The 26,880-nt window shown below is 45.0% G+C and overlaps 1 protein-coding gene across 1 annotated transcript in view; it reads left to right on the top strand.

The window, feature by feature from the left end:
• Positions 1 to 26,880, top strand: part of DARS (aspartyl-tRNA synthetase) — a 94,937-nt gene that overhangs the window by 41,105 nt on the left and 26,952 nt on the right. The window contains exons 6-9 of the mRNA XM_018561809.1: positions 3,348 to 3,450; positions 17,637 to 17,739; positions 18,606 to 18,686; positions 23,426 to 23,485. Coding sequence (XP_018417311.1) covers positions 3,348 to 3,450; positions 17,637 to 17,739; positions 18,606 to 18,686; positions 23,426 to 23,485 — 347 coding nt within the window. The remainder of the gene's footprint in view (positions 1 to 3,347; positions 3,451 to 17,636; positions 17,740 to 18,605; positions 18,687 to 23,425; positions 23,486 to 26,880) is intronic.

The raw sequence follows: 26,880 nt of genomic DNA, 5'->3' as shown, positions 1-26,880 counted from the left end.
TGTCTGTTATTATTAATCATCATACATAGAGGGATGCATTGGTAGAATCTGATGTTTGAGTGTAAAGGTCCGCTTTAAGTTACCCATAAGCAAAATCTTACTTAAAGGCTCAGTCCACCCAAAGCTGATCTTTAGGTTGTGGGTGGGATCATGGTGCCTGGCCACAGCCAACTTCTTAGAACTGCATTCTCAGGCTTGGGGGGTATGCTAAGCAGGATGGACTTGTTCTCATGGTACACAGTCTGCACCCCTTGTGCACAAAAGATGCTGCAAACTCCTGGCCTGCCAGGTTTAGTAGTCCTGTGGTTGGTACTCTACCAGATTTTCCTACCACTGGCATGAAAATCGCATTAAACAGCACAATAGTCTCAGGGCATATTCACACTTTTTCATGCAGCTGCATGATGAATCATTGCAGGTAGAAATCCTATTTTCTTGATCTCACCGTACAGGACACAGGTAGATTCAGAGACAACTGGGTCATATGCAGGTGTCATCAAGTGATGGGATACTGGCCAAAGCTGTAGGACCCCCGAATAATCCCTCATGCTAATAATAATCCCTCACTTTTGCTAATGTCCTTAGGTGATGGATATATGCTCTCTACTGAGGGAGATGTATGTACTCTAGTTCTTGCCATAATGATGTCTTTAATTAAGTTTCTGTGGTTGTGCCCAGCCACGGTGGTTATCTTGGAGCTTCCCGATCAATACCCCATGGCGAGTGCTTCAGGGGCCAGCCTGTAATGTAGCTTTGGTGACTGGATCCTGCATGGACACCTAACTTGGCACTTGGTGCAGCACCTTGGGTTAGCTGCAGGGTGCTATACAGGTCCAGGGCAGCGGCAAATCTAAACTGGTGTGACCCTGTCCCTGAAGACCCCTTATGGGCCCATTCCCACCTAGGCATGTGTATTACCATGAATGTTGCGTGCACATGGATCACTGTGAACAGAACTATTGTCTGTACAGAATAGATACTTGAGATGATTGCATTTCTTATCCACTAAAGTCCTTGTATAGCCGGTATTCGATATTTGGGAGGTCTGTGACACCTAGGCAGAGCTAGCTTGAAAGAAACAAGATCTTGAATGCTACCAGAGATTGTTATTTCAGGTTTCAAACTGGTGATGCTGGAATTGGGGATCACGTTGACCAAATTCAGATCACCCTCTTCCCTTATTTTAGATATTGTAGTTCTCCTTCAACTGTGGTGTATCCTGTGGTCTAGTTATTGTAATATGCCCAAACCACGAAAGTGCGTACCTCCTCCGTCCAACGCAAGCATACGGAACCCCGGTGCACAACAATATGCATTTGTGTGAGAGTTGAGTCATGACAATAAATAAGATGAAAGATTTTTTTTGTGGCTTGGTACGTCACGATAAATATGAATACACCAAATACTTGAAGATCTTTCATCGTTGTAGTGTTCCTGCCTTTTTGTGAAAGTCCTGGACCCAGCAGCCCTAGTCTCCATCCCTGGGTGTGCTGGCTGCTCTGCAGGCGTGGTTCACATTTCCCAAATGTCATGTTATTTTAGTGCAGCAAAATAAACATTCCTAAACTGTACCAGCCCGGGGATCCATTGTCATGGAAAGGGTATAGGCCATTAGTGATTGTCAGGCGTGCTGAGTGACTGAAAACAAACATTGGCACACAGAAGGGCTGCCATGTTCACTGCACATTCACTATATAGTGGTACAGTAGAAGAATGGAAAATATTGCTGTCGACTTTGATTTATCGATACAAAATGGCTGCTGTGCTGGTCATACACTGCAAAAAAATGCTTTTTGATAGAATACTTTTATATTCTTATATTAAGCTCAAAAGAGCCCCTGTGCTAATAAATACTTGTTCAAGGAAATGTAGAGTTTATATAATTTTATTAGAGTATCATGTCTAGGTTTAGATACCATGGCTGCCATGCTGCTCACATACAAAACAGTCATAGACAGTAAGATACCATGCCATCATTGCAGATATAAAGCGGAAAAGGGCAAATAACTTCAGTTTGGCAAAGTAATGCACACTGGGATTGCCTTGTCACCAGCAGAGCATTGCTGGGAAATCTCATCTGTAATTTCACAAGATCTCAGGGAAAGGCATTTTCCTCCCCTGAGATGATGTCACATGTCCTAGTCGCATGTGCCAGAAATTCAGGAAGTAAAAGGAGTGCTAGTAATCTGCCCTTAGTAAACATGGCCACTGTCAGAAGACTGGGGAAGAAAAGAGAAATAGGATATGTAAAGAATACAAAGCCGGCAATTATCTAGAAGTATGTGATTGTAGATTGTCATTACTAAACATTTCTAAAGGTGTGCTTTGTTGTTTTAAAGATATGGTTAAAGGTCCGCTTTAAAGGTGAAACTGTCCTTTGCCCATACAGAGCAAAGTATAACGTTCACTTAACCCCTCCAGTAGTACACTCACATTGATCTGCTTCTTTCAGAAGCTAGGACCAGGGAAGGAAAGTCATATGTAAGCTACAAACTGACTTGTGAGAGCCTGCGCTGGGCTATGGATGTCTTCCCTGGCCCCATGTGAAAGCGTTACACCAATCATAAGGCACCAATGCAGTCCCTGAAGAACTGCAAAATCGAGATTTAGGGCCTGTTCACGCGACGTCCGTTTTCTGCGCTGACCTGATCCGTACGCTCCTGCACTAAAAATGCATCCCAACGTATCCCTATGTGTTTTATGGGCTACAGTTCTCATGTGCGCAGTCCGTTCAGGTTACGACAGTAAAAATACTGCATGTCACATTTTGTCCGGAAACGCAAAACGCGTCAAACGCACTGCACTGCAGCAAACATACTGACAGCCCCACTTTTTTTTTACTGGAACGCATAAAAAAAACGCGGCAAAAACACATAGCACCGCGTCTGCAGATCCGCACCTGATCAGGACCTGAAACTCATGTGAACAGGCCCTTAGATCTCCAACCCTACCAAAAACCATTGCAGGAGTAGCCCCATTGCATGGGTTATTAACATTTGTGTCCGGAGTTCTGCTTTAATGAAAAAGAATGCCTGAGCTTAGTGATAACATGATGGCTTCTTATCATATATGAATATTCAAATTTGCAATAAAACGTAAAGAAAAGTGTGAATTGAGTGTAACTTTTTCTGCATTCTTATTCCTTTATTAACACGTAAAGTACAAACTGACAACGAATATGTGTGAATAACACTTAACGCAAGCCGACCAGCAGTCCTTTTCCAAAATGGTAGCAATCTATTTTTGTATTTCCATTCTAAACCCCAGCCCACCCCCCCGCTGCTGATTTGTTGTGTTAGCGCGATGTAACAAGTGCACAATACACCTGTACGGTTTCCTCTCCACAGGAAAGCAGTGTTTTCTGGTCCTGCGTCAGCAGCAGTTCAACGTCCAGGCTCTGGTGGCTGTGGGAGAGCGGGCGAGCAAGCAGATGGTTAAGTTCGCTGCCAAGTAAGTAAGCAATTATATCCTGTTGTCACATGGAACAATGGTGGGAACCCAGTCTGCAAGGGCTGGGACCGTAATACATTGCGCTCACAATGAATCCCCGACCCGAAATCTATTGGAATCCGCTGAAGCAGCAGTCCATCCTGCCACTGGCCACCTTGCTTTCAGATCGCATAACAAAAGCCTTGGCAGGATGGGCAGGATTGAGAACCCAAAGGGTTTTGTGCATATGCAGATAGGCTAGGACTAGCTCGCCTGGAACTTGGAGGATATTCAGTGTAAGAGAGCTCAGACTGCGCAGGATAAGGTCTTCAGCTCATACATAAAAGGAAGAAGGGAACAAGCAAATCCAAAAAAGAAAAGACTTAAAGAAGTTTCTCTGTGGTATGGGTATTCTCTATTTCAGAGTACAATGATCAATCTCTGCATCTTAAAGCTGGGTTTCAGGATAAGCAAATATTGTCCTCATACGAGAGTCCCTTGTATTCTTCCATGAATCCTTGAAGACTTGCAGCTTCCTGTAATAAAGACCACTCACCACTACTCTCTCTCCTCGTTCAGGTTGACTGGTCTTGTCTCCCCCCCTCCTGTAATGAAGACCGTTCACTGCTACTCTCTCTTCTTGTGCAGGGTGACTAGTCTTGTCTCTGCCCCCTCCTGTAATAAAGACTGCTCACTGCTCTCTCCTTGTGCAGGGTGACTGGTCTCGTCTCCGCCCCCTCCTGTAATAAAGACTGCTCACTGCTACTCTCCCCTTGTGCAGGGTGACTGGTCTTGTCTCCACCCCCTCCTGTAATAAAGACTGCTCACTGCTACTCTATCCTCGTGCCTAGTCTTGTCTCTACCCCCTCTAGTTTTTTACGTGAAGCCTGTAGGGCAGGGGTAGGCAAACTTCAGCCCTCCAGCTTTGGTGCAGCAATAAATCCCATGAGGCATTGCAAGACCCTGACAGCCACAGGTTTGAATCCCAGAGGCACATGCATGATGGGATTTGTAGCTTCACCACAGCTGGAGGTCCATAGTTGGCCCACTCCTGCTGTAGTGGGGGGACCTGCTGGGTCCCCTCCCACAGCCCTGCCATCTTCACAGGTTATATACAGAATGCGTCAAAAACGCAATGCAGCTCTGGTTCGGACATGATGCAAACATATCCACAGTCCAGTGTGTTCCAGTGCATTTGCATGCATTTTTATGCGTTCCAGACCAGAAAGAATAGTGCCTTTACACCGGAACAGACTACACTGGTGTGAACAGAGACAAGAAATACCATAGGAATGCATTAGGATGCATTTCAGGTGCACATAAAAACTGTACTGGTCTGGATCTGGTCCGGGCATGGTGTGAACAAGCCTTGTATCAAAGAGTAAACGAAGACAACAGCACGTTCCGTGTTATAGGAATATCAAGTAGAATGACGAGCATCCAAATACAGTACAGCTTAAGATGGGTGAACGACTATCATGGCTTAGTATATAAAAGGTGTAGTGACCCAGAACCCTGATCATAGGAAATAGCCAATTGGGCACCTGCACCCCACTAGGTTTAAAAGATTAGGCGAGTGACATGAGGATGACAAGGCACAGAAAAGGAAAGAAAGAGAGAGAAACAAACAAAACACTTTTAAGGAGAAGAACACAGAAGAGAAAAGAAGGGGGACATGGAGAATAAACATTCACCACAGAAAACGTGGGGAAAGGGAGAAGGGTGGGAAGGAGGGAGTGGGAGCAGAAGAGAGGAGCAGGGCAGCGGTGGTGGGAGCAACAAATGATAGACCCAATAATGAGTGGTGAAACCCAGAAGAGCGGAGATAAGCCCACCCAGGGAGAGCTGTCATGTTCTGAATGCTTGCACTCTATGAGAGACAAAATGAGAATCATTCATCTTTCTACAGCAGACTTCCAGAAGGGATCCAAGGGGACAAAAAGTCGTAATACGGGGCTGTGAAGTACAAAACATTTGATAAGCTCTATAACGCTTTATTACTTCTGAACTCACAATCCGTTACCCTTGCTGGGGAAAGTGGCCGCAGGGTGTGAAAGGGCCTTATCTTTGTGTCCTCACCCGGCCTGCAATACGATTTGATAAATTTCCTAATCTTTGTGGTCGCATAATATTATATGATGTACGGCCAGAAAAGATGCTCCGCCTGGTTAACCATCCCTCGCCTGGCCATGCCATCTTTCGAAACGTCTTCCCCTTTTGTAATGAGATCAAAACATTGTCACTGATTGGTCGCGCTTCTTCTCTAAAACTAAAGAAGAACTCAGAGGAAAACATTTTTATTAACCCTTGCAGTGGTGCTACATCTTTACTGTGAGCGTTTGTGTCTAGGTGCTAAAATAAAAAAAAAACGTTATACCCACATTTGAGCCGTCTTGTTCTTGGACCGGACCCCAGAGCCCCCCCTCCTCTGCAGCGGTCTATCAATCTTTGTGAAAACCCGTTCCATGCAAGTGTATAGACGTGGGGGCACTGAGGAACCTTTTATCTGTGCAGAGAAGGAGGAGACACGCTTCAGTGACTGGAGAAGCAGGGAGTTGGCTGCGCAGTTCGGATGAGTATAACTTTTTTTTTTTTAAGCACTTAGATAAAAACGAGCAGTTAAAGGGGAACTATGAGGCAAGTGATTTTCAGTCAGCCTCATAGTTCGAGCCGATGTGCGACACTAAAACTGTCACAGGTCGGCTCAATAGATCGGGAAGTGAGCGAACACATACCGTTGCTCGATCACTTCCCGATCATCTGTCAGTCACGGCTCCCCGCAGGGATTCCTCCCTCCCCTCTTCTATCCTCCAGTGCTGACTGGAGGAACATACGGGGAGGGGGCGGGCACAGCTGGCTCTGCCTCCAGATAGGCAAAGCCTGCTGTCAATCAGACTGCTTTTGTGGATCTTGACAATATTGTTGGGATCCGTCCCGGCTGCGGCGCTCTCAGTATATAGCAGGCAATAGCTCACTATATACTGAGCTTTGAGTCATGGGAGGACGTTGCTATATGTCGTCCTGTGACCCTAAAAAGAACTTTGGGATAAAAAGGTTACCTTTTAACCCTTTGCAGTGCGGGGGTAGCCCCACTACTAGGGTTAATAACATTTTTCCCTGGAGTTGTTCTTTAAGGAGGGTACTGTTCAATTTCTACCTTCCATGACTAATGCATAAAGGATTATCAGAACCATATTTTCAGTTCAAATAGAGGAAAATCTCTATTGGTGCTCAAATAGTCTCAGGCGGTCCCGTGATGGACTACAATCTCACATTTAGTCTGTTCATTTGTATTGAGATTGTAGTCCATCAAAAGAGCGAGCTTGCAACACACACAGGGGCCATGGGGAACAAAAGTAGCCCCCCTCCAGAAGGAAGGACAGTGTCAGCACCAATTCAGAGATGATTGGAGGATCTACAGCCGAGTGATACACAAATAAGATACATTTTTGTTAATAGTTAAGGTACCTGAACGCATTTTTATGATATAATTCCTGAGTTTAGTATCATAACATTTATGCTTTATATGTTTTCCTTGGTTTGCACATCGCTCCTGTAAAAGATGAGTTCCCTGTCCTCCGTGCATCTGAAGCGTACTGCAGCCGTCACAGCCAAAACAAATCTCCATTTAATTGTATATGTATTAGTTCGCTTGGAGTGGCGGAAGCGTAAAAATCTGATTTTAAAGGGTAATTAATCCAGCTTGTCTTACAGCGTGATCTTTCTATAAGATGTAAACAGCTGACATTTCCCAACCTCGGCCCCGATTGTCTTCTCCAACAATTTATTGAATTGTGTTTTATTCTTGCTGGAAGGCAGCAGATGGGCCAGTAATGAAAAGGTAATGTTGGAAGGCAGACCATTGTGGCCAGTTTGTGGTTAAAGTGTATGCATGGGCAACAAAATAAAAATAAAGTGATATTAAAGTCAGAAGGGTGTTAAACTGATGCTGATGAAATCACATTCAATGGATGCTGCTCCTTGATGTTTAAAAGTTTTAGCTTCCTGCAGAATCAGCTGGTCTCCGGAGCACTGGTCCTCATATCCTGTTTTAGGATCCTTTCCCTTGCAGGGTCCTATGGAGTGTGTACTAGTAAGCTGCGTGTCTCAGGCACTGCAAGGCAAGCCAATCCTCTGCTCCCCACTCCTCCCTTCTCCAGGCTTGTAGATGGACAGCCGCTGGAGGCTGCTCTGTCCCTTGTGATCTTATACTGCACAGGAAGTTAAAGGAAGCCAGGCTGAGAGAGTTGGAGCTTTTTGGAAACACAATAAAGTGTTTGGGCAAAAAAGAAACACTTTTCTGGGTGATGTATATTTGTTTGGTCCGGATTCATAATTGGAAAGTTTAATACTATTTTTTTTTTAGATAAATCTAAATCTTAATATAACTCTACCACATGTGATTATGGTTTACGGTGCCCGCAGCTGTCAGAATACCCGAGCATTGTCTGCGACTGGCTGCAGATACTGGTCAACCAAGAATTTGCCACTCGACTGGATCTTGATTTTTCTATCGAAGAATATCAGGCGGGAGGCCACCCACAAGGGGAATTTTGGCCGGTTCATGAAGAACCAGCCAAATGTGCTCTGTATATGGCCAGCTTAAGATGTAACTGTTACCCTGTCATGTGCCTCTTGAAGCCGAGCATTGATTGACAGCCCTAGCTCTTGTTTAGCCTGAAGGGTTCCACCCCGTGTTCTTTGTAATTGAGCCTCTACTCTTCAGCTATTGACCAACTCATTACAATGACTCTACCCTGAGGGGCCACCGCGAACACTGATCCTTCTGAAATTAGCCATCAAAGGTGGATCTTCCTCTCACTCACACAGATGTAATTAGTATTCTGTGCCGTGCTAATTGCTGCTAGGTAGAATTCTGCTTTCCAGCCAGTGATATTAATTGGTGTTAAGAAGTGATCAGAAGGCCCTGAGATGTCCAGTGTTTTGGCCAGACTTGTGCTATTCATCAAAGATGGCACTTGGACAGCTTGATAAATGGAAGGGTTGTTCCTGAGCATCTCTTGCAGTTATCAGGCCTCTTGGGAAGTGATGCAGATACACTGTAAGTATTGCCCATGATTATTCTATTTCCCGTTATCAGACAATGTACTGCCCACTGAAGTTATGACATATCACATTTTAAATTGCAGAGGGTAGAACTTCACAATGGGAAGAGCCTTTCCTAATCTCGACATGGGCAAAAGTCATGGCCCATGTACAGGGTCCAGTATCAAGGAGGCTGCACTGGGATCTATTTAAAAACTTAACTCCAGGCAAATAAAAAAAGTCCTTGCATTGGGTCTACCCCCACACTGGAAGGGTTAAATGCTCGTTCTTTCTAGGGAGCTCAAATAAAGCTGTTTTACTTGATCCTGCGGGGATTAGCAGTCGCCTCTCTTCCCTCCACTATAGCTATGGAGTATTCCTTTGGCATCATCACGTCTTATGCAGGTCAATGGACCTCCGTAAGCTGTGATGTCACTGTTCCTTAGACTGCTGAAGCCCAGAGGAGAAGAGGGTTCAGGGACTGCTCTAGCATCCCGGAAGGAGTAGGGATCATGTCAGTAAATCTGCTTTGTTCCGGTCCCCAGACCATGGGTGGGCAACTCCAGCCTTCCAGCTGATTTGAAACTACAGTCCCATGTGGCATTGCAAGGTTGACATTTACAGGCATGACTCCCAGAGGCAGATGCATGTTGGGATTTGTAGTCAAAGCACATATGGAGGGCTGGAGTTGCCCACCACTGCCCAAGACTGAAATGAACACTTAACCCTTGTAGTGCAGGAGTAGCTCCACTGCGAGGGTAAGTTGTTTTTATTTGTTTGGAGTTCTTCTTTAGGCTGGCCATACACTGAGTATTTTCTCATTCAGCCCCCGCAGAAGCATTGTTGGCCAGCTCAACATCACCTTAAAGGAGAACTATGGGGTTAGTGCTTTTCCCCATAGTTCTCCTTAGGGTAACGGGAGGACACAAACTAGCGTCCTCCCGTTACCCTAAGCTCAGTATACCGCGAGCTACAGCTCGCGGTATACTGAGACGCCGGAGCGGATCCCGACATCGATGTCGAGATCCGCCCAGCTGCGTGAGTGACAGCTGGCTCTGCCTATCTAGAGGCAGAGCCCGCTGTTCCCGCCCCCTCCCCCGTCCGTTCCGCCGGGCAGCGCTGGCGGAGCGGGGAGGGGGGAATCCAGCCCCTCCTCTGTCACGGCAGAGAGCCGTGACAGGATCGAGAGTTGAGCGAACGCCCGTATATGTTCGCTCACCTCCCGATCTACTGAGCCGACCTGTGACAGTCTCATTGTCACAGGTCGGCTAGAACTATGAGGTGAGTGAGAAGCACTCGCCTCATAGTTCTCCTTTTAAGGCCCCTTTCACACAGGCGCTCTGATCGACTGTCAGTTTTCCAGATCGGATGCTCAATGTTAGTCTGTGGGCAGCCAGTTGTAAACAGACAGGGCATTTGTTTACACCTGGTTACCCCCAACTCCGACCAGGTCCGGAAAAGCAAATGCATCAGAGATCCGTTTCGCTGGACTTGATGGTGCCGGATCAGGGGTAATCTGATGTAAACAGACACGTGTCCTTTCACATCTGAATCCCCATCAACCGACATAGGGTACAGCAGGTATAGTTCTCTTATGGAGGAAAAAACTGGACAGACACGAATGTCACAGGAGTGACATTATTATATATTATATTATTATTATTATACAGGATGTATATAGCGCCAACAGTTTGTGCAGCACTTTACAATCGCAATACAATTCAAGACGAGATGGTAAGGAGGGCCCTGCCCCTGAGGGCTTACAATCTAAAAGGGAGGGGCATCCGATTCCTAATGTTCTGATCAGTAGGGAATCCATACACACATCCCCTTTTGATCATCCCGTGTGATAGGGGCCGAAAGAGACAATGTCACCAACCTAGAAAATCTTACAGGACCATCAATCTATTTTTACAATCAGCAGGTACACATGACACTTCCAGCAGGTTTGGACCGCGTCTGTGTCCAGTTGCGCAGAATCGCCTCCGTGAGTCATGGGATTCAGTGTTCAAAAACATAAACACTGTGACTGTGCTTTTTCTGGCATTGTATCGTTTTCTTCCATTTCCTCAGTTTCTTTATGAGGAAGAGCCAGTAATAGATGTTTAGTCTCCAGACACTCGCAGAACTCACAGATGTCACATTTATTTAGACCTGGAAATGAGTGAGTCACCAAAACAAATCTTTATACCAGTCTGATGGCACAGCCTGAGCCAAAAACAACAACTCACCCCTAAACTGAGTCCATAAACCAATCATAGCATGGGATGTAGTATTTCAGATTGTATAATCAAAGCCAACATTTCAGGTACCCCCTCCACTTTTTTCCCCAATGAATCCTAGTTTGCCCTGAAATAAGTTAAAAATGACAAGCCGATGGCATTCACTATTCTGTATTCCATGGTCCATAGAACAAGCACTTTTGCTTTATTAGACCACAAAAAACATAAAAAACAACTTGGGGCTTTCAAGGTGCCAAGAACTGAATGACGAGATGCATCTAAAATTCCATTTTTTATTGATCAATACAATTTGGAATTTTAGATACATATTGTTATTCAGTTCTTGGCACCTTGAAAGCCCCAAGTTGTTTTTTGTGGTCTAATGAATCCGGGTGTGGTGCCATGCTTCTGCATCTTTATGCCCCCTGCTTTATCAAATCACCATTGTTATCTGTCTGTGCACTCCAGCGGTGGTGAAACTACAAATCTGATCATGCCTTTGCCTCTGGGAGTCATGTCTGTGGCTGTCAGTCTTGCAGTCCCTCATGGCACATGTCATTCCACATCAGCTGGAGTGCCAAGGTTGCCTACTACTTACTTGACATATTCCTGTTTGTTTGTAAGAAGATGTAATGAAAATATAATTGAAATAATTATTTATACCCTAAGGCCCCGTTCACATTGAGCGGTTCGCAAATCGCGCGATTTGCATTTTGCGCGATTAGCTTGAATCGCGGCTAAATCCGCTCCAAAAAGGGTCCTGCTGTAGCGACACATGACCCGCGACAGCAGGACCCTTTGCCCCATTGAGAAGCATTGGAGAGCGATATCGCGGGAATTACCGCGCGATAAATCGCTCAATGTGAACGGGGCCTAAGGTTTTGTAGCAATAGCAATCAAGTGTGCTGCATACACATGTTTACAGGAAGCATGCTGACAGGAGGAGTGGGGAGGAAGATGACTTGATCAGTGTGCTGCTAATCTTTCACTGTCCAGTCACAGACTTGGGGCCGGGAGCACAAACTATATTGCAGTAGGCAAAGTCAGGTCATCAACCGGGCTGTGCTTTCTGGCAGGGCCGTGTATATCTCAGTGATGGTTAGACTGAAATACCATTTTCTTGGCATATACCGGTACCCTATATCTGTTTTTCAATGGTTTACTTAGCTGCTTAATCGGAGTTCAGTATTAAAGCTGCAGATCTAGTGAAAGATGTTAGAGATGAGTGTAACGTCTGCTTACCTCCCCACCACAATGTCACACATTCAGCACTTTACATACAGCTTCAGTTCAGTGTAGGTAAAGGCATTTTTTAGAGCCACAGTCTGGTTTTTATTCTCTGCATCCCTGCTGGGCAGAGTCACCCCTTTATTTGTACTAGTAGTGGAGGGAAAATGAACATTTAAGGCTGGGTTCACACCTGGGCGTAGCATAGGCGCGTTTTTTCTGCTAGTTTTTCCGTTCAGTGAAACGCGCGTTTCAGTGGCGGTATGATTTTTTAAATTATTTTTTTTCCTTATTTTCTCTATTTGAAAAAAAATGTTTTTCACTTTCAAACTTCCCGCCTGCTCCGCCCCCCTGCGATGCGGCCGCTCGCAAGGGACGAAACCCGGAAGTCAGCAGCCACCGTAGGACACAGCGGGGATCGCGGACAAGGTAAGTCCTACGCTGTATTGCCGAGTGTGGCTCGGGGTTACCGCTTTGTTAACCCCGATCCACACTCGGGAATACCAATGGAAACGTGCGGAAAAAGGAGTGAGCTTGTAGCTGCGGCTGCTTTACAACACACACAGGGACAATGGGGTACAAAAGTAGCCCCCCTCCAGAAGGAAGGACAGTGTCAGCACCAATTCAGAGATGATTTGAGGGTCTACAGCCAAGTGATACACAAATAAGAGACATTTTTTGTTAAAAGTTAAAGTACCTGAATGTATTTTTGACATTTAACTCCTGAGTTTAGTGTCACTTTAAGTCATTGAATAGAATCCTTGCAAAAGGCAAAGTTCATGTCAGCATGCATTACCACATTTGCTAAAGTGATTTTAAAGTCCGAAGGTTTAGGTGGGCGGCCTTCTGTACAATATCCTATGATCTGAAACGGAACATTTTTGGCTGACCAGTGACGGCAGCCAATCCGTTGCAATCACTTGTATTCTGACAAGGGGGCATGGGTTGGGAAGTCTGCTAATCCGCTAATCATGCTGTTCAACGTGGATGAAGGAATCTGTTACATTCTTTCTGTAGGCTGAACAAAAAGGAAAGCTATTGGTGTATGGCCAGAGTATTTCCAAGAGAGTTTTCATCTCATTTCCTGTTGTGACTTCACTACAGGAAGTGATGGGAAATCTCCCCCGTGAAATACAGGCAGCAAAAAATAACCTTATTTTGGCTTAACAAATTTTTGTTAAAGATTTTCAAACCGTATAAATCAGGAACACAATCACAGGTCTATCACGTTGCCATAGGTCAGGTGGAGAAAGAAGTCGGAACTATGCAGGTAGGTTAACAATCGGTAGCACCATCAATCGTAAAGCACTTAGATTGCATACATGTAGAAAGTGAATTTGACAAGCTGAGTATACAATTATTAAGGCGAGATAAAAATAAAAGTGGGATTGTCGCAGAGATCACTTGCCATACGTCACAAGGAGGATATGAAAGTGTCACTTTTAGGATTGAGTATATCTTCTGGTTTGTTTCACTTCTGAAGTGACAGAACGGCAAGGAATTGTCATGAACAAGCCACATTAAAGCCGCATTTCTGAGAAAAGCTGATCTGTGACATAGTGTGATTCTCAACCTGTGAAAGAGGAAGGTCAGAGGTGTTAAGTGCGGGGTTTACCTTCCACCGTCTTATCAGAAGGTGCGACATGCCGGGTAATACTGAAATTTCTTATAAACTGTCATTTTGAACCAAATCTCTCTTGGAATCAATCTCGGAATACATGAGCAGTGCAACCGATTCAATGCAGTCACTTTTCGGGGCCATAAATGTTCATCCGGCTCCTTCAACAAAAGTTGATCGAGCTGACGGGGCCACCCATTGAAATATTTTGGCCGATTCCTGTGCATCAGCTAAAATTCTAAGTGCATGGCCAGCCTTAAAGTGACATTAAACCCTCAGATTTTTTTACATAAACCAATACTGTAATGTGCGCCTTACTGTAATCCATGGTAGTTTCCCTTCTCTTTGCTGCTCTTCCTTTTAAATCCTTATCTCTTCTCATGCTGGGGGAGAACTTCCCTTTGCAGCTGAGTGCCTCTTCCTGTAGTGCTGGCTCAGGTTGTGAACCTGCACACAGACACCATGTATCCATTCCAGAGAAGAGGCAGTCTGCTGCAAAACAGAAGTTCTGCAGAGCATGAGAAGAGATACGGATTTAAAAGGAAGAGCAGCAAAGAGAAGGGAAACTACCATGGATTACAGTAAGGCACACATTACAGTATTGGTTTATGTTAAAAAAATCTGAGGGTTTAATGTCACATTAAGCACCGGCATCAACATTTGCACCGTGTATGTATGGAAGATGCTGTAAAGCTAATGGTTTTGCTATCAGTCATTCTTTGTTCTTGCCGCTTTTTAAACATCTGTAAAGAATTGATTTCAGAAACAAAACAAGAGGCTATTAACCCGTTATACCTGATTGGTCATGCCGATTTGCCTGCGTCGTGCAGGCGCTCATTAATCCTTGGCTAATGATGTTGCTGACACTGTACCTGACAAAGAGGCCAGTGAAAGCATTTCTACCCCCGAGGCTGAGTAATAGTGAACACCCAGCGTACGCGTATTCTCCTCCACGTTGAGTGATGTCCTTATATCGTTCCTGCTGAGTATTCAGCACACTGAGCTCCAGTGTCCCACCTTTCTTGCCCCCCTCTTCATTCACCTCTTTCTATAGAATGGCTCTTTTATAGGAAGGACAGGACAGCAAATTGCTCGGGCTCTTTGATCAATTGTTGAGTGTTGGATCTCCTCTCTTACTAATTAGCTTCACAAGGCATTTGTAGTTCATTTCCTGCAATCAAAAGCTTATGATCTGCTTAATGCAGTGTTCCCCAGGAGGCCAGTGCTGTGATGGAGGGCCGTATGAAAATTAAGTCACCTACAGTAGGATTTTGATTGTAATTGGGGTGGCGGTGGGGGCTTTCCATTATCTTTGTCCATGGACATCAGGGAACAGCCAGGCATTCAATAAAAAATCAGTCCTTTTTATTGTCTTATTGGTCGCACAAGCTTTCCTGTTTAACAGAAGAATGCCCTATACGGGTAAACTCGAGAACTGATAGTCATCAGACACGGTTTGTTAACCAGTCTGATTGCTTTGTCCACAAGCATGGGCACTTCTTCCTTTGTTAACCAGTCTGATTGCTTTGTCCACAAGCATGGTCACTTCTTCATTTGTTAACCAGTCTGATTGCTTTGTCCACAAGCATGGGCACTTCTTTCTAATGCCCCTTTCACATAGGCGCCATCCGTTTCTGTCAGCAGGGGATCCATGCACAGAGCCCCTGCTGATTGGAGCGGGAACAGATTATGACTTCCATGTTCATCCATTTTTTTTTTGGAGGTGTATGGACCCATGTTTGTACTATGGGGACGTCGAATGTAAGCGGACATGTGTCCATTTACATCACCTCTGATGTGTCACGATCAGGCCTACCAAAGCTGAACTTTTTTGTTTTTTGGACCTAGATGGAGTCAGGGATCACTAGATGTATGCAGATGTACAGCCGTTTAGATCTTGCTGCCCATAAAGTAACACTGGGATTCCAATCAGATCTACCTGAAAGACTGAAGACCTGATCGGACTGCCCATGTGACCACCTTACTCGGCCAACATTTGATTGTGGCACACATGTAATGGCAGTCTGGTTCCCATTGAGGTTAGTGACCCCCTGTTTGCAATAGGAACAAAGGTTTTTTTAAAGCTCAGTAGCACTCCTTAACTTTCCCAGATGAGGGTGTAGTAGACTTGAATAGCAGGGAGATCAGATTACACTCCTTGGAAAGACCTAGATGGCTTGATCGGGAACATAATTTGCAAGGCTTACCGACCATTGGTATATATTCCATACAGAGTGGCACAGGCAGATGTCACTCGCATCGACGTGTTGAAAACTATTCTGTCCAATTAACTGCACTCCCTGAGTTTGGGCGGCTTATGGGCATTTGCCCCGTATGGCTTTTTGCCCTGAACACACGGGTGCATTAATTTGTGTCTTGCATATCTGATTAGAGTTTAGCTTGGAGATGTAAACACAGCTTGTAATTTATCTTTCTCAATCTTCAAAGCTGCTTGACAAGGATACAGCGAATGTTATGAAAGAGTATAAAGCAATTCTGTGGTTAGATAATGATGCTTATGCCACGCAAACAAAAGAAAGTAACAATAGCAGACCTGTATCATAGTTGTATCAGTAGTATTCTGAAGGCTGTACACAAAAATATCTTGTGTACTTATTAATAGTATAGGATGCAGGCCTATGATTTAGGTCAGAAATTCTACATTCTCATCAGATCGTCTCCCTAAAGCATCAAAGGCAGACTAAACATATCCAGGAAAGATGGCCCCAAAATAGGCTCATTAGCCAAGGCAAACAAAACGAGGGGAAAAAACAGCAGAGATAACGATCTGCCAGGAGACAAGAGGTCACATCCTGGTTCAGACTAGTTAACTGCTTGTCTCTGATAATTGCGCACAATTGGAATATGGTCAACAAGCAGAAAGTAAAAGTTTCACTAATTAATAGAATGATTACTGCATGAAAGACGTTTCATGAAAGCTTTAATCTATCGTTGCACTGGAGGTTTGCAGTTCCAGGGTTTAGAATATATCAGGCATTGCATGATAGGTTCTATTTTCTATCTTTAACCCATTGATAGGTAAAAGACAAGGGTACCCATTGACTCTGCTTTGTTATGCTGCTGCTCACCTTTAACGTGCCCATACATGGTACGAGAATTGCGCGAAATCCAGCAATTGTACGATAATCGTGCAGTGTATGGAAGGCGTGCAACCATTTCTACTGTACGGTGGCACGTCTTCCGTCGAACAAGCAGGCTGGAAAACCCGCCGGGAATCGTACGATTCTCTGCAAATTAGTGGCCTGCTTGTTCGATAACTGCCAAACGGGCTGGTGTGCGCACGCGCATACTGCCCGTTTGCAGTCATCGGAAGCCCGCCCCTCATTGCAGTCATATGAGGGGCGGGCTTGCGATGATTGCAAGTACGATCTGCCTGTCCAAGATGGGCAGATCGTACGTTTTTTTAAGTACTTTACAACCTTTGCAAGACAAAAGTCTTGCGAGGGTTGTAGAGTGCATGGGCACCTTTTAAAGTGAACCTGTCACTACTGAGACTGTTATAATAGGCAGATGGTAGGCTTCATGCATTGCCAGTGCTTATCATTTGCTTGTCAGGATTCTACTCCAGTCTGTCTTGGGAGCACTTAGACCTTGAGGAGGTGCAGCCAGTAGCTCTCAACTTAGGGATGAGGCATGCCGCATTCATGATTTCCCCAATGCAATGCTGTTGTTGCTGAAAAGGATGCTGCGGTAGCTGCATGGCACTCCTGAATGTGTAGGAGGGCTCCCAAGTCTCCCGTAACTTAAGCAAATGGGGGGTTATTTATATCTGCATTGAGTTCACTTTAAGCAAAAATTCCAGCTGCTCAACAAACTTTAGATGGAATTTTCCTCAGCGTCCTCGCATCTATACACCTAGACATAAATGAGCAATTAACACTTGCTGAGGGGGGGGGTAAAATTTTTTGAAAGTGTACATAATGTATTGCGAAAAAAAGGTTGTGGCGTCTGTTTCTTAACACACCGTAAACTGTTTACCGGGTATCAATTTTATTTTTATCACAGCTACAAACGGATGATTTCGGGTTTTGTTTTTTTTTGTCGTCACCAATTGTCATGTCCTTGTGTTGCAGCATCACTAAGGAAAGTATCGTGGATGTGGAGGGAGTTGTGCGGAAAGTCGAGCAGAAGATTGAGAGCTGCACTCAGCAAGACGTGGAGCTTCATATTGAGAGAGTAGGTGCAGCAACTCACTTGTCTGACTCCTAGCTGCTGAAGTTGTGCCTTTAGTGAATGCCTTATCTCAGTATGATTCCTTCTGATTTCCTCCCCCCTCCTCATACTGCATTATAAGCCATGACGAAGGAGATATGTTTTTAGCCTCTGAAATGTGTTGGGTTGTTACCTTGGATTTCTATGATGAAATAATCACATTATGTGGAATATAACATGGGTGCAAAAAAAATGACAAAAAGGCCTCAGTCATGAAGGGGTTAAGACTAATCTCCAGTCTTGCATTCAGGGCAGGTTTACACTATTTTCTGGACCAGATCTGGTCCAGAAAATGGTGTGAACCTGCCCACAGTTTCAGTGCATTCCAGACCAGACAAAATGTGACATGCAGTATTTTTCTGGTCTGGAAGGACTGCGCTGGTGTGAACAGAGGCCAGAAATACCATAGAGATACACTGGGATGCATTTTGCGTCCGGAAACAGTCTGGTCTGGAGATGATGTGGTGTGAATGGGCCTCAGTCTTGCACAATAGTATCGGCTTCTCTCTACTGATATCGCTTAGTCTGAATTCACTGCACACTAGGACTTTCTTGCAACATGCATTAGAAGCTGCAGCAAGTCAGATAGAGCCTGCCTCATATCTTGGCTGGAGGGCATCCAGTATCACCTGGCGCTTTCCTTCCCAGCCTGATTGTCCCTGGCCCACCCACTTTATCTAAAAATGGCATCAGCATGTTTATAAAGGAGAGGGAGGAACCAAAATATAAGCAAATTAAACTTCAGCTTTATGTAGTCCCAGGTGTTTGCAGACATCTGCGTAGCAAAGCATTCTCTGTTTCTAATGAAGTTATTTTTGTCTGATTTCCAGATCTATGTGATCAGCGCAGCGGAGCCACGCCTGCCCCTGCAGCTGGAAGATGCTATTCGTCCTGAAGGAGAGGGGGAAGAGGTGAGAGGGGCCTGGTTCATTTGCAGACACTATAACAGATTGAGGTCTCTCAGCCTAGCATATGCATGCCTTCTACAGAAACCTGATGACAGTTCCATATCACATTTCATTCCTGGTTTACCTGCCCAGGTCCTCCAGACCACAGGACCTCCAGATCACAGGGAAGCTGCACACCTGAGCTAATGTTTGGAGAAACCTATAGGCAACCATTGCTGAGCCTTCTGCAAACGTTAGTTGCCTGACTGCAATGCTGATCCCTGGCTTCATTACTTTGAGTTACAAACCAGAGTCAAGAATGCACATTAAGGGTTCTCTACACTGTATGTTCCGGATATTGCTGGTAGAGGATTAGCATGACAGCCAGGGGACAGACCTGTTTTGAAGGTGGCCAGCAGTGGCAGCCAGGCATTCCTCCAATGACAGTGTTTCTTTAAAGTTTTAGAATTGTTCTGATCTGCCCTTTTCTCTCCAAGCCGTGTGCCAGACTATGGACAGGAGTCATGATAGTTTTTCTTACTGACATTCTAGATCAGTGGTGGCGAACCTTGGCACTCCAGCTGTGCCAAAACTACAAATCCCAACATGCATCTGCCTCTGGGAGTTATGTCTGTGGCTGTCAGAGCCTTGCAATGCCTCATGGGACTTGTAGTTCCAAAACAGCTGGAGTGCTAATGTTCACCACCACTGTTCTAGATTATGTATGTGCGCTTGTCCGTCCGTCCGTCCGTCCGTTTTCATCTTAATATTGCTCTTCATAAAGCTTGGTATGCACTGTTAGCTTTTTTTGTGTGCTTTTTTAGCTTTTGGGCTTAACAAAATAAATAACAGATTCCTCTATCCTCGCTAAACAGCATTGATGGAGCAATCAACATACTCCAGCTATTGTGCTTTAACTGTCGGCCCCATCCGGCCCAGGTATTTAAAGCACCTGAACAGCTCCTGCATCTGATTGGATAACTGTTATCTGCTCTGCTCCCTCGATAGGGCCACCCACGGAGCAAATTTTAATCTGGTTCATAGAAAATCATCCGAAATACATTGCGTGTATACCCTGCTTTGCCGTCTTCCTCTGTCTTTTTGTTCTTGTTAAGGCTGTGACACACTGCATGAGAAGCAAAGGGAAGCGGCGGCATGAGAGCTTCAGGTGCAGTGTGTCTTGCTATTTCCTCTCACGTGTGTCAGCTGGCCAGAGCTCTCTTAGCTAAGCGTGCTAGGATGAAGAATTTCATCTCAAGCCAATCGGCTCACATTTAAAAACCTGCACGTTACAACGCGAATCCCATTGAGTTATTACGCATGAGCTGATTGGCAGAAGATGAAGTCTTTCATCTCCCCATGCTCGGCTACTCGAGCTCTCGCACACTGCATGCGAATATCCACGAGTCGCAGCTTCGCTTCGCGTGTAGTGTGTCATGGACTTCTTCCTTCCCTCTTGTTTCCTCCCGCTGTCACCTTACTTCTTATACAGTAAGGATGCACTGATACCGGTATTTCAGTATCGAGTACGAGTACCGATTTATTATTTTTTTTCCGGTACTCGCCAATACCAGAAATCCCAGTAAGGAAGCCAGGCGGCGTGTAAAGACTCGCAACCCGGCTTCCTGATTAGCAGGGAAGCCGTCCCCATGCTTCTCATCAGTAGGTGACGAGAAAGCATAGAGCCGGCTTTTTGGCCAATCAGGAAGCCGGGCGCCAGGTAATGTCGCGGCGCCCGGCTTCCTGATTGGCCAGGAAGTATCACCGGGATGTCACCTCATGATGAGGGAGCATTGAGCCGGCTTCCTGATACCGGAAGTATCAGGCTAGGCATCGGGTACAAGTACTCTCCCAAATACTCAGAACCGATACTATCGGTATCGGTGCATCCCTATAATGCAGTCTCGCTCTTATTTTCTCTTGTCCTCTCTAATTCTCTCTCTCTCCCCCCACATTCTATTTTCTCTCTCTCTCTTTATCCACATTCTATTTTCTCTCTCTCCCTCACCCTCTTTTGTTTGCGTGCTCTCTTTTTTACTCCTTTTTTCCCCTATCCTCTGCTCGCCCCCTCTCGCTCTCGGCCCTCTCGCTCTCGGCCCTCTCGCTCTCGGCCCTCTCGCTCTCGGCCCTCTCGCTCTCGGCCCTCTCGCTCTCGGCCCTCTCTTCACCTCTCTTCTCTCGTTCTCTTCCCATCCTTCATGGTCTCTTTCCTTTCTTGTGCAGTTTCTCTCTCCCTTGCCCCCCCCCCCCTCTCTCTTCTTGCTGACTGTCTTTTCTTCTTGCACTGTTTGTTTCTCTCTCCTTCCCCCTTGTCCTCTCTCACTATTCCACCTCCTTCTCTCGCTTTCTTCTTATCTCCTTGCTCTTTCTCACGGTCTCCTGCCTCCTTTCTTACTCTCCACATTCACTCTTTGTCTCCTCATTCCATTTGTCTCTCCATGTTTTCTCTTTTCATCTACTTATATATTTATATTTGTATCTTTTAATCTTGAGGATTTATTGTGTCTTCAGACTGCCGGTAAAAGGCTACAATAAAATCATTCACATGTTATTGTATTATTTTGGTAAGCATTTTCCTGGCACATGTTACTAATTCTGAGTCAAATGATGGTGACCTGTCACGAGCCCCCAGGGATGGACCCTTGTGTAGGGTATCAACGTCATCACAGTGGAAAGGAAGTCATTACCATGCATAGCTTCACAGAGTATGCATCTCCTGTTTACATTGATGTTTCCACAAAGTAGGGAATAGTTTTGTGCCTCTCAAGACATCATGTATGTATATACAGATCTCCCACTCTTCTGAATCTGCTTTACTTTCCTATTCTTCTGCTCTGATGCTATTTTTAGACCTAGTGGAACTATTACGGAGGCTGGTTTATTTATGTTTATACACATCAGTCACTAATATAAATTTACACTGGCCCAGGGAGTTGATAAAAGAATGCAAAACTTTAAACTGGTCTTACCAGACTGCTAATGCATTGCCCTATTGTTTTTGTCTATAATGCCTGACCAATACAATGCAATGCAGTATTGGTTTACACAAGGTTATCTAGGACCTAGAGAATGCCTTAGCTAATACTTGCAGCATTCGTTGACAGGTTTCAATTCAGTGGTGTCTGGTGATTCTTCATTGAAGCTGTTCACAATCCCAAACTGATCCCAAATCTGGGTAACAGTTCCTATGGGCTGTAATTGTGGCATTGTAATGAAATGGCACTTATGGTGCCAACTCAGCCTAAACCTCATGTCCCCCTTCTCTCCCATTACATCAGCACTTTCTCTTCTGGTCCTAGGGGCAATAGCCTGCAAAATATTGAGCTTTGGGACACGGGAGGAGGTTAGTATATGTCCTCCCGTGACCCTGAAGAGAACTATGGGGAAAAACACTTACCCGATAGTTCTTTTTTAAGCCCCGACGACGGGAAGCCTGTAGAACCCCTGAAAAGCCTTGCATAATGTTATGAACATTACTTATAAACCGTATCTGGACTTGAATCTCTGCATGGCACTCTTTCTTAAATCTCTGACCAATAAAATCTTTACAGAGTTTCTAACCCTTTCTCCATTTTATACTCCACTTAACATTGGGGCTGAAGGTGGGTTTTAATAGTAAACACTCATTGAAAGGAATTTGTCAAAATTGTAGCAGTTGTCCATGGCAACCAATCAGCACCCGCCTTTCATTTTTAAATTTTAACTGAACAAATTGAAGAGAGAAGCTGATTGGTTGCCATAGGTAACTGCTCCAGATTTTTCTACCCCAGTTTTGATCAATTCCCCTCATTGTGTTGCTCATGATAGCCAGTCACATTCTTCCTTTTTATATTTTGACCTTCCTGAGAAAAATAACATTTGGATCCCGATTGCTTTAAAAGAGAACTACAGGGTAACCTTTTTATCCCATAGTTCTCTAAAGGGTCACAAGAGGATATATACTAACGTCCTCCTGTGACCCAAAGCTCAGGATACAGCTCTCTGCAGGGGGATGATCGGAAAGTGAGCGAGCGACGGTATGCGTTCGTTCACTTCCCGATCTATATAGCCAACCTGTGACAGCTTCATTGTCGCACGTCGGCTCGAACTACACTATATTGCCAAAAGTATTGTGAAACCCCTCCAGATTATTGGGTTCAGGTGTTCCGTGAAATTTCCTTGCTATTAAATATTCCACGGTCACCTGTTAGTGGAATTATAACAAAGTGGAAGCAACTGGGAACAACAGCAACTCAGCCACGAAGTGGTAGGCCACGTAAAATGACAGAGCGGGGTCAGCGCATGCTGAAGCACACAGTGCACAGAAGTCGCCAACTGTCTGTAGGAGTCAATAGCTACAGACCTCCAAACTTTCTCATTAAAGTTCATGTGCGTGTAAAGGCCGGCGTCCCAATACTTTTGGCAATATAGTGTATGAGGTTGAGTCAAAATTACTCGCCTCATAGTTCTCCTTTAAGTAAGGCAGCACCGTCTCTTCAAACACATTTTATACATGAGTTTTATAATTGTACACCAGTGTATAGAACATTTTCAGCAGTTTAATACACAGTGTGTTGTATCTTTGTTTTGCATCGGGGAATCTATTTTTATACCTCATTTAATAAGACCTCTCTATATGAGTCCTGGCTTGTTTTGTAAGTTGCTCAGCAGGACAGTGCAACTCTGCGCTGAGAATATTGACTCGAAACTCTCCACCGTATTATGTTTCTCTGCTTGATGTTTTTGTGTGTGTTTTCTTTTGTTGTTTTTTCTTTCTGCTTTAGGAAGGAAGAGCTACTGTAAACCAGGATACCCGGCTGGACAATAGAGTCATTGATTTAAGGGTAAGGATTCAGTTCCAGCTCACGCAAAACCAAACCTTTTTATTGTGCTTCTCTGACAAACAAAACTTTAAAAACAGGTGCTGACAAATTCGACAACAGGGGTAGTTCTCTGAAGAGGCCCTGTCATGTTCTTTAGCAAGTCTCTGAAGTATGAGTAGGCAAACGCAGCACACCAGCTGTGGTGACACTACCAATTCCATCATGTATCTGCCTCTGGGAGTCATGTTTGTGGCGGTCAGCCTTGCTATGCCTGATAGGACTTGTAGCTCTACAACAACTGGAGTGTCTACCCCTGCTAAAAAGCGTCTCTCTCAGGGAAACAACTATGAGCAGGACTTGAAAAATGTTAGGGTGTCTCACCAGTCAGTCAAAAATTGCACCAGTCAGCATGACCGGACTATAGCCCTGCGATGTATGTTAAAAAAAGTTTATGGACACATAGAGCTTTCTTTTGGAGGTATATAATCACCGCTGGGGGAGGGGGTTTATTTTTTACTATATAATTAAAAAAGTACCGTAAATGTTGAGAAAATGTTTTTATTCCCTACGTTATGTTAAAAAGGCATTTATTCTTACCCATATTTGTTGGTAAAATATAAAAAAAAGACACCAAACATGTCAAGCCTTAAAATTGCGCACGCGTGCAAAAAACGGCTGCACCGAAAATTGGCCATAGGCGACACTTTTACTGCTCATCATTTTAGTGTTATCAGTGATTAATGGCCCTTAAATTATTGCTCTCACTCCGGCGTTCGTGGTGATATGTAACATATGCGACACAATAGGCACAATGGTCGTTTTTCGCACGTAGGCGCACCTACGTGCTTGCGTGTGTATGTGGGGCACTTTAAAAAAATTTTTTTTTTTTTTTTTTTACACTTAGCAATAAAGTTATCACATGAAGGGCTAAGAAGCCAACTATGTGATAGCCAATTGACATGACAGGTCCTCTTTATGGAGACATCAGGGGTCTCCAAGACCCCTCATGTCACCTAAGGACCCCCAGAGAAGCTGATGAAGCAGAGGTCTGCTTCACCAGCTTCTCCCCAGCTTCTGAAGCTGGAGAGTGAAAGCGGAATGCGTTAGTGATGTGATATACATCACTTCCTGCATTCGGGGACTGGAGAGGAGATCAGAGGGATCGTGTACCGATCTCCCTTTGATCTCCTGTCACAGAGCAGCCGTGCCGGTCCTGGCCGCACCGGGCACAGCGGATCTCGGGACCGGCAGTGACAGCTGCTGCTAATACAAGCAATCGGGCGTCTCTGGAGACGCCCGTTCGCTTGAATGTAAAGCTCCCGGCTGGCCGTTTAATAACAACGGTCGGCCGGGAAGCTACTTGTCCAGCTCCGGTGTCCTTTCGTCACAGAGAGGATTTTTCAAGCCCTGACTATGTGTGAGGGGCGCAGCAAACTTAGCAAAGCATGCACCCCTACTTTTTATCTCAATGGTACTTCCTATAGTGACACTGATTGCTTTTATAGCAATCATATAGGGGTTCCCAAATGATAAATTATCTCAATGTATTTGCCAAATGCTATTGATACCTTCATAAAAGTATCATGTCGCCACAGTTATGAGCCCATTGTTGTTCAAGGCCCCATAACAATTGCATAGTTCTGCTGTGCTCACACCCTTGGCCCATGTCTTTTCATATTCTTATAACAGCATTATATAGGCACAATGTAAGTAGAATAAACTTCAGCTGTAAGGTTTAATTTTCAGTTTTTGACTTGACCTTAAATATCAGGTACACTTAACAGCTGCAGTGCCGGCAACATATACCCATGGTCACTGTGGATACCACTGCCTAGGAAGCGCCGGCCAGTGCTGCTCCTTTGTGATAACGCTCACAGTACCCCGCAGTTAATGGATATTTTGATACGTGGTTATGATAGAGAATTCCATCTGCAGTATCAATAGTGACAGGAAGAGATAGGAGGCTGAACATCTGCTGGTCAAAGATAAACAGATTAGCTTGTGGTCAGACATCAGACCTAGCCAGCGTCGATCCCTCAGTCAAATGACCGAGCCATGCCGCCTCCCAGACATCTATTGTGCAATCTCTCCCATCACGATCAGATGTGTTCTTTATATGATTTGGAAAGAATGACCGGCAGAAAATACACGCTGGGTTCAAATGAGTTCAGTAACCCGCGCTACAGTTGGGGCAGACAGTAAGTTTTATGCATTTTGGTTTTAATCTGAATGACATGACATGCTAAATAAATTATTTATAGGAAACCTGTCATGAGGGAAACATGGAGGCTGTCATCGCTCCCTCTAAAAATGCTAGTTGTATGGCGGCCCTGTTTAACCTTTGGCTTCAATACTTTGAGTCACTCGCTTGTGCCAAAAATGCAAAAAAGTACTTCATTCTCCACTCCGACATTCCGGATCTGCATGCTTGCTAAGGGGCAGTGAAGCCAAAGTGTCGGTATAACAGCCAGGTGACTAGCATTTTTAAAAGCAGGCCCGCAGTGGCAGGCGTCTTACTTTGTTTCATGACCCAAGAGACGCTGTTAGCTTGCAAATTCAGGTCAAAGTGACAATGGCTATTGAAAGGTTCTCCCCCTGTCTGCCTTTCCCCGACCTACTTATACTCCCCTTACCTGCACTCCCTCGTCACAGCCACCTTCAAAATTCCCAGTGTCAGCTGGTGGTGGGTGATAACTGGAGCTGTGATGCCTCTCCCCCTGTCATGTGAGGGTGCTCAGGCCTCGTGATTGGTTGTTAGATGCAAGCACTCCCATATGGGAATATGTTGCATGCGTTTCAGTGGCCATAGTCACCAGGAGAGGTGGGGCGAATCTTCCCATTATCCCAATACAGCAATAAAAACTTGACAGAGGGTCTATCCCTTCTATTCTTTATCTGACTTGTCTTTGCATACACTTTTTAAAGTGTAAGTAGTTTATTTTGCAGGAGAAACCCACAGCAATCTGTGGGGGAGCAGGTTACTCGCCCACCAGGAAGTGTGTGATACCACCAGAAGATGGTGGGCGGTGAAGCGGTAGCTTTTCAAGGGTCACTTTAAAGCTGAACTCCGGGATAAGCAAATATTGTCCTCATACAAGAGTCATGTGTATTCTTCCTTGAATCTTGGTGAGCTTTGTGTATTTCTTCCAGATCTGTGCAGTAATCCAGTGTGAGACTTGGAGCTTCCTGTAATAAAGACCGCTCACTGCTGCTCTCTCTTCTTGTGCAGGGTGGCGGGTCTTGTCTCCGCCCCTCCTGTAATAAAGCCCAGTCACTGCTACTCTCTTATGCTTGAGCAGGGTGACTGGTCTTGTGTCCACCCCTCCTGTAATAAAGACCGGTCACTGCTGCTCTCTCTCCTGACACAGGGCGACTGGTCCTGTCTCCGCCCCCTCGTAACAAAGACCGGTCACTGC

Source organism: Nanorana parkeri, unplaced genomic scaffold (genome assembly GCF_000935625.1).
Source record: "Nanorana parkeri isolate BGI_ZX_2015 unplaced genomic scaffold, ASM93562v1 scaffold545, whole genome shotgun sequence".
NCBI lineage: Eukaryota > Metazoa > Chordata > Amphibia > Anura > Dicroglossidae > Nanorana > Nanorana parkeri.
Note: the sequence above shows the minus strand (reverse complement) of the source record. Positions and strands in the feature narration are given on the sequence as shown.